The sequence below is a fragment of the Typopeltis vanoorti genome, chromosome 8 (assembly GCF_054136105.1).
Source record: "Typopeltis vanoorti isolate ZY-2024b chromosome 8, IOZ_Tvanoo_1.0, whole genome shotgun sequence".
Taxonomy (NCBI): domain Eukaryota; kingdom Metazoa; phylum Arthropoda; class Arachnida; order Uropygi; family Thelyphonidae; genus Typopeltis; species Typopeltis vanoorti.
Window position 1 is genome coordinate 25,968,336 of NC_143556.1, and position 13,313 is coordinate 25,981,648.

The 13,313-nt window shown below is 34.6% G+C and overlaps 1 protein-coding gene across 6 annotated transcripts in view; it reads right to left on the reverse strand.

Annotated features, from left to right (window-relative positions):
- Positions 1 to 13,313, reverse strand: part of LOC150103864 (large proline-rich protein BAG6) — a 401,723-nt gene that overhangs the window by 308,356 nt on the left and 80,054 nt on the right. For all 6 annotated transcript variants that reach the window (XM_090396569.1, XM_090396571.1, XM_090396573.1 and 3 more), the window contains one exon: positions 3,264 to 3,339. In XM_090396569.1, coding sequence (XP_090252695.1) covers positions 3,264 to 3,339 — 76 coding nt within the window. The remainder of the gene's footprint in view (positions 1 to 3,263; positions 3,340 to 13,313) is intronic.

Below are 13,313 nucleotides of genomic sequence, written 5' to 3' on the forward strand. Positions count from 1 at the left end.
TTGGAAGCAATCGGAAGTGAACTCAACTTCCTGATTCTGGTTGCGTACCAACTTATGAAACAGGAAAACAGGGTACCAACTTATGAGTAATCAAAACTGAAAATTCAATTTGTGAACACAGTACCATCTACCAGAATATTTATAATACATTTGTCAATAAATGTTATAAATATAAATTTATAATACAATACTGTCGATAAATCGCAAATTTTTAAAAACTTAAGAAAAAAAAGGTGCCGGTGTAAAAATAATCATAATTTAAAATTCTGAATATTTTTATGAATTGTTTATGTTAGAATGTTTATTAGTTTTAGTTTCATAACACACATTGTCGGCACTTGCGATGTGCCCGTTATTGAAATGTTATTTTGTTAAAATGAAATGTAAAGCAGTTAAAAAATTGATGTACTTACTGGATTTGAATAGTTCTGTTACTTTAAAACAATTTTATTGTAGTTTAAAATATTAAGTGTTGTGTTTTATGAAGACATTCTCTTGTCGCTAACAGAGACAACGTGTCATCCATTATATTTAGTTTCTCGCTTGCCATTTTCAAGGAGTGCTCATGCTTGCCGAGAAGTTTGATGCATGATTGACAGCTGACAAGGAGAGCGTTCGGTATCAGGGTAACAGAGAGAAAACAAGAAGAGCGTTCGGAGGAAATTAGAACACAGGCCGGGAGATATTTAGATTCGGAGGAAATTGAGGTTTTTTTTATGTGACAGTCAGAAGAAAATTAATAGTATATTCCAAAAAAGGAATCGTGGAACTGTGAAGTATTAAAGTGGAATAAGCATTGGTAAATAAAAGAAAATATTGCTATAGACGTTTTAAAAGGAATATTCATGGAAATGCTACTTGGAAAATTTTTAGTAGATTCCGAAAAGGGGAATCATAGGACTGCGAGTTTTTTTAAAGTGGAAGAGTTAAGATTGTCAATAAACATTAGTGAATAAAAGAAGTTGCTATTTATGTTCTAAAGGAATGTTCGAGAAAACTCTGATTAGGAAGTTTCATCTGTCTTAAGGATGCTGGATCTAACTATTATTTCTACTAAAAAATAGAGACAGAATTGAGTTATGAAGAATTAATGTGTGCTACATAAGTGATGAGAAAGGATCCTATGAAAATGAAGAATAAAGTCAATCTTCGGAAAAGGGCCTTGACAGAGAAAGAAACTGGCTATGAACATTTTGTCATTGTGAAAACAAAGTGTTTAGTCTAGTCTTAAGTGTAAGTTTATTTTTTAAAAGGCCTTGGATCCAATTAATTCTGTAGTTAATTAGTTTTATAATATTGTTTGAGGTGTATATATATTGTTTTTGTTTTATTAAATGTATTTATTTTGTATTTTGGTCTTGAGTCAGTGATTTTTTGGATTCTGAAAGAAAGAAATAAGATCATTGCACCAATTGGAGTGAACCCTTGTGCAATAAATATAATATATAGGTACACTCGGAAAATAAAAAAAAATAATTATTAGAAACAGAGATTAAATAAAATAAAATAAAAATCCTATATTTAGACAATGGCGCAGCCGGTAGGATTAAAATAATTTAAAAATCCTTATTGTAACACCGATACTGCATACTGTTGCATACCGCCAGAAAAAAAAGCACTGCTATTCACTAATGTACCTTTGACGAAGACTCTTGACATCAGTATGCCACATTTTTCTCCTGACATAACTGAATTATTCGGATTCAACATGTTATTTCTTATGGAAAGGTAAAATATATAAACAGCTGGATATGACCACAATGGGTTCCCCTCCCCAACATCTATATAGAACGTTTTGAAAACCAAACACTTGACATAGCCATGCAGCCAAACCAATAGATTGGTCACACTATGTTGCGGATGTATGATATTTGACCTCATAATCCAAACCTATTGGGTACATTTTTAGTGCATCTTAACAGCAAACATTCCAAAATAAGCTTCATCATAGAAAAAGAAAGAAACAATTCTCTCCTTTCTAGATACATTAGTGACAAGACTTTCTAGCAGCTCTTTATCCTTTTCCATCTACAGGAAACCCATTCATACAGGAAGATATTTATGTACACAATCACACCACCACCCTTCTCAACAGTATCACAACATCAAAACTCTGACTTCAAAGGCCAGAGCTATTTGTTCAAATAACACATCCCTTAAAACTAAGCTCAGGTACATTCACAACACTTTTTAACCAATGGCTACAACCCCTATAAAATAGATAAAATACTGCATGCAATCCCCTTCCCTCCAGCAGCCAGCACACACGATCACAGCATAACTATTCCAGTTATGCTGTGATCTTGTGATCCCAGCATAACCCCTCATCCAGCTAGCTACCTTCATCCATTCTTCTAAAGATAAACTTCATCCTCTTGAACATCCTTCAGTGTATAAAGTTCCTTGTGCCTGCAGTTCAGCCTACTTTGGGTAGCAGATTTTTTGCATCTGCTTTAAACACAAATATTACATCTATGATCATTTGTATGGCAATTCAGTAATAGAAGACCATGCTCTGGATACCCCTCCACATAGCATTAAATGGATAAAGATATCACAAAAGATGTTGCTATAGGTATGAGACTATTTTTAGAATTGGCATCTGCTATGAAGCACTCTACCAACCTCAACAAGTAGGGCTGCATCAATTTGCCAAAGATCTGGGAGGCAGTCACTCTGAGAACAGACAGCTTGGATTCTTCAAATTAACTTAATGGTTATTTCCATAGAAGGCACTATGTTAGGACATAGTGCTCTTTCAGTTACAATTTGAACTGTTTCCACAAATATTTAGATAAGTGTTGTGTGCTTGTCATAATGAAGATGCTGTAGTAGAAAAAAATATCAGGATTATTCTGCAATTTTTATTGTTTTTCGGCATGGAGAGGAAACCAAAGATAAAAAATGGAACATTACCCAAAAGAACTACAATATGAATGAGGATCTGACTTCATATGATTATCACTTTTAGGCTCATATGAGATGCAAAAAAAAAGTGACAATTATGTTTATTCGAAAGCAATGTATACAAATAACTCTTAAAGCACATACTGCAAATAGCAACAAAAAAGTTTCAGAATGGTGCAGTGTTCTATGTAAGCTCTGGAGTGAAGTCAGGGAATAAAGTTATTAGATTAGTACAGAATAAGTGTTCCCTGATTGTACGTAACAAACTGGGAGTAGATAGTGTTAATTATAATTCAGACAAAATAAGGCTTAATTCACAAAAGAAATTCATAAAAACAAACATGAATTCATCTTACCATATTCAATTAACTTTTTATCATCTTGTAAAACTCTTCCACAAAAAATTAATCTTTGCTTATCTGATGGAATCCCCTATAACAAAAAGTAAGCACCAAAAATTTTGAAAACTAATTTATAAAATGTACCAATTTAATTCAAAACTGAAAGATCTATATACATACATAGCACAGTTCCTTCTATCAACCATGATGCCGTGCTTGAAGGAATTGTGCTTCTCTGATTGAATTTTGATAAAAAAAATTTTGCACCGTCTGTTTTATCATAAATTTCACGAAAATTTAAACTGCAACCTATCTATTATTATACAGATATGCTACATTTAAATTCTTGTGGAAATTTGACCAACAGTTCTCGTCAAATTTCCACGCACACATTTTCGGCACAGCTTGTCTTGAAAATAACATGTATGTTTATGTGGAAGAGAGACCAGTACAACACAAATGTGAAAACTGAAGTTATTCTATCACCAAAACTATTGCATAAAATGTGTTATTTTTTATGTAAACAAACACGACATGAATAACATTGCTATGTACGTCATATAACCAATAATTTTCTTGCATTCCAATTTTGTCAATGTTTTTAGTCCATCTGATATACTAATAGATACTTGCAGAATACAGAAAACTTTTCCCTTCTTTATGTGACTCAAGATATGTCAAGTTATGTATCTGAAGCAGATTCAGAAGCCAACATAAAGGAGTGATCCTATATAAGTCTTCCTTCGATAATGATAGTGTCAGTGAAAGTAATCTTTCTAGCAGACATACCATGAGTTCTTGAGAAAGGGTGTGGACTCAAACTAGCCACTGTCTTTTAGCGATGATGTACCTGTAAGAGGCTTCTTCAAAAGTCAAATGAATAGCTGCTGAAACATATTTGGAATGAAATTCAGCAGAAAACTAAAACTCTACAAAATAAATAAAATATTTTAACTATAGGCACAATTTTTAATGAGGAAGGCAAATTAAATATGGAAATAGAAAACAGAATAAGTAAGTATTTAGAAAGCTAACTGAAGAAATTTTTATAGAATAAGAAAATATTCGTTGAAATACTAATTCTTTCTTTTAAGGTTACACGGTGGTCAGCATGCAGAGTGAAGAATTTATGGAGACAAAAAAATGTGTTGGAATAATTACTTATAATTAAGAAAATAATATTGGATGTTTCGACCTCTGTAATGAGGTCATCATCAGGAAAACATACATATGTGCAGGACACAAGCTACATGACACTACACAAAAGTAAGATAAATCTAAATGCTTTGTTAATCTTTAACCCTAGCAAGACCTCTGGTGAAAAAAAAAAACTGTAAATAAAATATTATAATATTTTAATGTCAAGTTTCCAAAAATTAAAGATATAACACAAGCAGCTGAGAAACAGAAAAGCTAAGCAAAAGAGGTTGTAATTCTGGTAGGTACCAATGATTTAACTAGCAATAGCCCTTTGTAAGGGCTATGATGGCAAATGATTCAATGAATGGATGTAAGTTTTTAGATGTGTGGAGTGAGTTTAAAGGAAGATTGGATTTGTATAAGAGAGACAGCCTACACTTGAATGCGTTTGGCATCAGGAGTCTTGAAATATTATTAATTGATATAAGACCTACGACAGAGAGTCAGGAAAACTGAATTCTGATGAGAAGAATCATGAGAATCCGTACGTAAGAACGACAATGCTACTTAACTGTGTTAATGATGAGAATGGTTATTATTATGAAGAGAGAACAATTTTGTGTTCATCCAGTTTGGACCTAATAAGCATGTGTAATGACAAGCTGTCGGACTGTGTCATACAGACCACAGACAAGTGTATACAAAAGAGCATGTAGGTAATTTATTATGTCTGTATACGAATGCTAGGAGTATCAGAAACAAAGGAGTACGGTTTGTTGCCTTGGTTAGTATAGTGGGATCTCATATTGTAAACATCAGTGAGGCCTGGCTATCAGAAGCAGATGTACGAACTGGTACATCTGCTTCTAACAGTTTTTCATGTGGTAGAGGCTGAAACCATCTGGTGTGAGGTGGAGTCTAACTAGATTAAATACATAGTGGTGTGTTGTTACAGACCTGGTGGATCAGCTGCTAATGACAGAAATGCATCACCAAATAAATACGATGGATGCAATAAAAGTAATCATAATGGGGGACTTTATCCGAATATTGTTTGGGTAGCTATGAAATCACATAAGAAGAATTCAGCTTGAGGAAGCGAGACAACTTCCTCAAGCAGCATATGACAGAAGGAAATTGTGGTCAAAGAGTGTCAGATCTGATTACAGTATCAGAAGAGGTTCAGTTAAAAACATAACTCTTCTGCCTCCGGTTGGTGACAGTGATCATGCAGTACTCACTTGGGAAGTGGTTAGGTTCATGAATGTATTCAGTAAAGGTTATACCATGACACAGAACCCAGGTATGCTGTTCTGTACCATGTACCTGTTATTGGATGGGAAGGATATCCAATGAACAGCAGTGCATGGGAAGTACTTAAAAATACATAAATGATGAGGTAACAGAATGTGTCCCTAGAGTTCAAAGAATAAATAGAGTAGGAGTGAAATGGATGTATAATCTAATTAAGCAGGAGATTCATAAGAAAAAGATGATGTGGAAGGAATATTATGTGCATCATGTCAGTTATGATAAGTATAAGAAGTAGCCAGAAGAGTCACGAGTGTTGTACAGAAAGCTGGCAAAGTATGAAATGAAACTGGCTCTGCAAATTAAAGACATCCCAAAAGACTTCTATCATTATGCTACGAAAGAAAGAAAGAATAAATTTGAAAGAATAATTCTACTGATTGTATATGGTATGTGGGCGACTGATGCAGAAGCGATTGTTCAACTAACGAACAGCCATTTTGTTAAAAGCTATCAACCTGGTATATGCAATACTGAACTCACTACTACCTCTTCACCATATGAGGAAACTCATGTGGATGAGGAGGAAGTTCTAGAGCAGTTCCACAAACTGAATAAGAATTCTGAAATAGGAACTGATGGGATATCAGCATGGATGTTAAAAGAGTGTTCAGCTGAACTGGCTATTCCCTTGACCAGGCTATTTGAGTCACAGAACAGGGAAGAATCCACAGGAGTGGAAACAATGTATGGTAATCCCACTGCACAAGGGTGGTGCAAAGACCGACGTATCCAACTATCGACCAATCAATATCTCAGGAGTGCTGGTGAATGGGTTGAAAGAGAATCTCTACTTTGCAATGAACAGCATGGGTTTACTACAGGAAGGTTATGTTTAAGCAACTTGCTCACATTCTATAATTTACCACTGAGTTAGGCAAGGGGAATGGATACACTAATACTTTTGGATTTTGCTAAGGCTTTTTCACAGAATACAGTATAGAAGACTGTTGCATAAATTGGAGAATATGGAATTGGATTATAAACTATTGGCATAGATAAGAGGATGGCTGACTGACAAATATCAAAAAGTTGTATATGGGAGGTATGAATCTGCAAGATTCAAGGTAACCATTGATGTGCCTTAAGGATCAGTCTCCTTGGTCCTTATTATTCAATCTGTACATTCATGACATTGAGAAGGATTTGAAATGTGCTATACAGCTATTTGCTGATGATGCAAAGATAGGTAGGGTAATCAGGAGTGCTGATGATATGGATTACTTGCAGAATGATTCGAATAGGCTGGAATTGTGGACATGTGAAAGTGGCTGTCATTTCAACGTTAACCACACTACCAGCCAGGATGTATATATACGTCCACATTTCCATGGATGCGAAGTGCATATTAAAATTGTAATACCGTTGATATTACATTGAAATTTATGATGGATAAGAAGCTTTTGAGTGTGCATATTTGATCTTTAATGGCCGGTAAGGTGGTTAATAAATGTAACATCATGCACCTTAGTGTGATTAGATATCCGATGTCATATTATATTAGTGGGATTATGCTTGAAGAAACTGATGAGGCTAGGGATCTTGGGGTTTTAATAGACAGGAAGTTGAAGTTCGAGGGTCATATAGCAAAAATTGTCAATGCAACTCAGAGAATAATGACAATGCTGAAACGAACCTTGACATGTAAAGATAAGGAAGTGATTTTGCCTCTTTACAAGACCTTGATAAGATCTCACATGGACTATTGCACGCAGGTCTGGTCTCCTGTTTTCTGTGGTAGTTCTGATACAGTGGAGAGAGAGAGAGTGCAAAGGAAAGTATCAAAAATGATATCAGGATTGTGGAATACTGATTATGAAGACAGACTGAAAATTTGTAGGCTGTAAACACTAGTAAACAGAAGAAAGAGGGGTAATATGATTGAGACTTACAATCTTCTGAAAGGGTTATACAGAATTTCAGTAGATGGAATTTTTCATTTTATGAAAAATTCCATGGGGAAAGGATGTGAGGGCATCCATGGAAGTTGAGATACTGTCAAGAAGGGAGTTAGGAGTAGATTTTTCTTATAGAGTGGTGCATGACTGGATTGCCTTTTGATGTTGTGTGTACAAGTAACATGAATGAATTCAAGAACAAGTATGACAGCTGGTGCTAATAGTATAGCCTCTCAACAATGGGTTCCTGACTCCCTGGAGGTCTCTCTTAATCCTAATAATATAGAGCAATACATATCCTCTACATAAGCTGAAAGTCAGCAGTTAAAATTGAAGGAGGTACAGGAAAATGGTTTGATGTCAAATCAGCTGCATGAAAAGCATGAGCATTAACTCCACTGTTATTCATTGTCTATATGAATCACATTATGAAGGAAAGTGGTAATAATCTGATATTAAAATTGGTGATGTTAATTCTGGCTCTTTACTTTTTGTAGATGATGTTATACTTATGAATAAATCCAGCACAAGTCTACAAGATTCCCTGACTTGAAAATCAGCAATGAAAAGACAAAGACAATATGCAGAAACATTGAAAACATTAACTGTATCCTAAATGGTGAACCTATAGAACAAGTTAAACATTTCAGCTATTTAGGCACAATATTTAGCCATCACAATCATGCAATTTCTGTTGTGTAACACCTCAAAGCGGTGTACACGATAATTATGAAGATGGTCTGAAAAGTTCTCGGCCTAACAATAAAAAAAAAAAATTAAAAAAAAAAAAAACACATTTATAATTTCAAAATGATTTTTATTTTTAAACATAATCTCCCTTACGACTAATACATTTATTCCAGCGATGCTCCAGCACCATTATACCATCCCTGTAGTGGTTCTCAGTAAGATCTGAAAAATACCCCTCTACAGCTGCAATCACCTCTTGATTCAAAGAAAAACACTGACCAGCGAGGAAGAGTTTTAGTTTTGGGAAGAGACGGAACTCAGAGGGAACCAAATCTGGGGAATAGGGTGGGTGTTCCAATAATTCATAGTGTAGATCCCTTAATTTTCACATTGTCAAAACACCTTTGTGGGCAGGTGCATTGTCCTGATGAAAGATGATTTTTCCCCCCTGCAAACCGGGTCTTTTCTCATGAATCTTTTCATCTAGTCTGGTTAAAAGATCAGAATAATATTCCCCAGTTATTGTTTTATCATTTTCAAGATAATTAATAAACAAAATGTCTTTAGCATCCCAAAACACCGATGACATGATCTTTCCTGCTGATGGAACTGACTTTGTCTTCTTTGGCGCTGAACAACCAGCTTCTGTATGGTGAATCCAAATCTCATCCACAGTAATAAATCGATGCACAAAATCAGTTTTATTCTTGTTAAAACGTTCCAAGCACTGTTCAGAGATTTTCATGCAAGTGCGTTTTTGATCTGCTGTGAGTAAGTGCAGCACCCATCTTGCACAAAGCTTTTTCATTTGCAATTCTTCATGCAAAATATATCCTACACGTTCTTTTGAAATGCCTATAGTCTCAGCAATTTCACGCATTTTGACTCACCAGTCATCTAATACCATATTGTGCAGTTGATTAATAATTTCTAGTGTTGTTACACTTTTTTTAGACGTCCTTCACGTGAATCATCTTTCAGGCTGGTATGGCCACGTTTAAACTCAGAACATTTCTTAATTGTCGAAAACGAAGGAGTGCCCATAAACATTTATGAACTTTGAATGAATTTCTTTTGCCATTAAACCTTCTTTTACAAAAAAATTTTTAACCGCAAGATACTCAATTTTATCCATTTCAAAGAATACGGACAACACTTTTGCTTCAGACAGCTGTATAAAACAAACTACTTGATAGAATTACTTCCAATTTCACATGGATGCTTACTACGAATATACCAACTCAGAAAAAAATTCTTGCCGATAGTGTTTCCATCTATGGTCGAGGCCGAGAACTTTTCAGACCACCCTCATATGATAGTACTACATGAAAGTGTTACACCATTACTAACTTCCGATCAATAATTTTCTTCCAAATTAATCTGTTATCTGTGTTATACTTTTTTACTGTATCAATTCATCTCATCTTGGTCGTCCTTTCGGTCTTTTTTCTGCCAACCTGGCAAAGAACACTTGTTTTGCTCATCTTTCCTCTCCTTCTATTTAAGAGACCATACCACCTGTCTACTAACACATTCCTGAATGCTAACAATGGCAAGGTCTTTCTTAATACCCTCATGTTTGATGTGATAATGCCATTGATGACATCTGTTTACACTTCTAATCTTTCTCAGGACTCTCATATCTCTGGTCTCCAATCTTTGGTCAAGTGTTTTTTATTTTTAACCCAGCTCTCAGATCCATTAAGTTAAAATTGGATTGAACACTGTCTTGTATATAGCTAGTTTAGTGTTTTGACTAATTTTTTCTTATTCCATATAAATTTATTCAGCTGGTTTCCTACCATACGCTTTACTAATTCTGTTGTCCATTTCCATATTTAATTTACCATCTTCATTAAATATTGTGCCTAAATAGCTGAAATGTTTTACTTGTTCTATAAATTCACCATTCAGTCTACAGTTGGTGTTTTCAATGTTTCTGACTATTTTCAGAGTCTTTTCTTTTTACTGCTGATTTTCATACTGAATTTATTACAACATACATTTATTCAATTTAGTCAGAGAATCTTGCAGACTTGTGCTGAATTTATTCAGAAGTATAACATCAGCTGTATAAAGTAAAGAGCAAAGATTAACATTACCAAATTTAATATCAGATTTTATACTACTTTCCTTCATAACGTGATCCATATAGATAATGAATAACAGTGGAGATAACGTGCACCCTTGTCACACACCTGCTTTTACTTCCCACCATCTTCCTGTACCTCCTTCAATTCTAACTGCCAACTTACAGCTTAAATAGAGACTATGTATTTTTTGATATAATGTCCCATTTACACCATATAACTGTAGTGTTTTAAAGAGCTTTCCTCTTGGCACCTTGCCACATGCCTTTTCTAGATTAACAAAAATTAAATACAAATCTGTTATATTCCAAAGTTTTCTCAACCATTTGTTTTAAGTGAAAATCTCATCCTGAATCCAGCTTGTTCTTCACCAAGTTTCGGAAATAATACATTCGATATTATTTCCCTTTTTATACATAGTACCCATGTATATGGGTACTACGTATAAAAAGCTCCAATCCTCTGGAATTTGACCCACTGACCAGGACTTCTGCATTATGCAATGCAGCCACTGTAAAACTTTTATAATTGCATATTTGAACATTTCTGGCTGAATTTCATCTACTCCAGCTGACTTTCACATTTCAGGCTTATGAAGACCTTTTCTACTTCAAGTATGGATATGTATTCATGACTGCATTAATGTTGAGTTTTCTAAAATTGTGCTGATTGATGCTGCTTGTTTTATTTAGCACTTTTCAATGTAATTACTCCAGACATCTAAAATATCTTTATTTTCAATTTTCATGTCACCTTTATCATCTCTGATTCCTTTTACAGTACTCTTTCCTCCATTTCAAAGCATTTTCAATAACCTGCAGAATATTTTCTAAGTTCTTAAAAAAGTCTTCTCATGACTTTTGTTTAGCTATTTTCACACAGTGCTTTGCTTTCTTAGATTTTTCTTTCCTCTGTATTCCTTAAGAGCACAAGCTAGGAACTTTCTATATGCTTTCTTCTTTTCCTTGACTGCCTTGTTAGCTTCCTGAGTCCACCATGGAGTTCTGAATTTTCTATCCTACTCGAGAACCTCATCAGATGTATCTCTGGTTGAATCAATCAATACTTTCTTCAGGATCTGCCACTGAATCCCCAAGTTTTGGTTTTTGTTTTCAAATTCTTTTATTTGTGTCGTGAAACAGTGGGAAAACACACTATCAACTAAAACACAGTCAATGAGACTTTTCTTATTTCTTGCATCTTTTCTCTATGTGAATTTTTGCACATTTTTAGGTTGGAACATGGTATAAGTAATAACTAATCCATGTCCCGAACAGAAATTCAGCAGGCATTTACCATTATTATTATTAGCTTTGTGCTTTTCTCCAAATTTTCCCAAAACATTTCTATAAGTCTGTTAATCATTTCCTACTTGGCTGTTTAGATCTCCAACAAGGACCAATTTTTCATTGAGCCAGCTTCCCCCCCCCTCCCTCCCTCTATTGCCTCAAAAAATTCCTCCATTTCTTCCTTGGTATAACCTTCTATGGGACCATAAGCACAAATAAGTCTCATTATCCAGTTTCCCATTCTAATGTTCCCACATCAATCTACTTGATATTGCTTGCCATTCAAGAAGATTATCCTCATATTTAGTATTCAATACTATAGCTACTCCCTCATTTCCCTGAGTGTCATTGCCTTAATATAACATTTTGTATTTGTCACTTAGAAAGATCACCTGTTTTTGTCTTCTTTGTTTCAGTCATGCCTATTATGTTGATCTGGTACTTATCCAATTCTTCTGCTAGTTCTATTTCCTTTCCAGTGATGCTTCTTACGTTGATAGTACCAATCTTGAATTCTTAATGTTGAGTTGGAACGTGTTCTGGGATTTATTCCAGTAGTTGACTTTTCACTGTTCGCTCTGACGAAAACAATTGGGGCCTTATTTAATCGGGAATTGCCCCAGCCAGCATGAAATTCTGTCATGTTGTACCATAATTTTATGTGGTTTAAGCCAATAAGAATACAATTTGGTCAGCTAAATCCCAAATTACCAGCCCATCCTCATTCATTCAGTATTCGGGTAGATAACTAACAGGGTGCACCGCAAGGTGAGGAATGGATATCAGGTCAGAATCCCTAGTCAGTTCTCCACATTCCTTAAAAGGTTAGTGAAGATGGTAAATTAAATATGGAAATAGACAACAGAATTAGTACAGCTGGTATGGTAGAAAGTCAGCTGAATAAATTTATATCGAATAAGAAAGAAATTAGCCAACACTAAATTAGCTGTATACATACATAGCTCATGGCAAAAACATGATATTATATATTAACAGAATTGAAGAATTTAAAATATTTTAAGTTAAAACTTTGTAGGAAAACACAGATCTAATACAAGAAGTTGAAAAATTAAAATAAGAGTTAAAAGTAAAAGTCTTAATATGTTATAATAAGGAAAAGAAACATATATATCATTATAAATTCAGATCTAAGTTTGTAACCCAGATCACAGCTTCAGGAGCTGCTTGTAAAAAGTCATTCCAGTCATTCTGATAAGCACGGAAGGTGCATTCTGTTACAATATGTTGCATAGCCTGTCATGGAGCACCACAGTCACATTCTGGAAATGTTTGTCTGTTCCATTTATAGAGAGTATCTCCACATGGGCCATGATTTGTCCAAATTCAATTTAGAACCGTCCATGTTTTGCAAGGTAGATCTGATCCTGTGATGATTTGATCACCTTTAAAAATGTTATGCAAATGTTCTTTCATATTTTCCTTCCATGTTTTTTCCCACTTTGATAAAGGATTAAAATTATTTAGCACTAGTTTTTCAGCTGCTAGTAGTGATGGATGGCGAGATTTCAATCTATTGACGTTAAGAGTTGGGAGATCCTGATGAATAGGTAGGTTCGGATTACCAGTAATTTTTTGGAATTCCTTTAACTAGGCCCTGAGACATACCATCATTCTTTTATAAAAAAA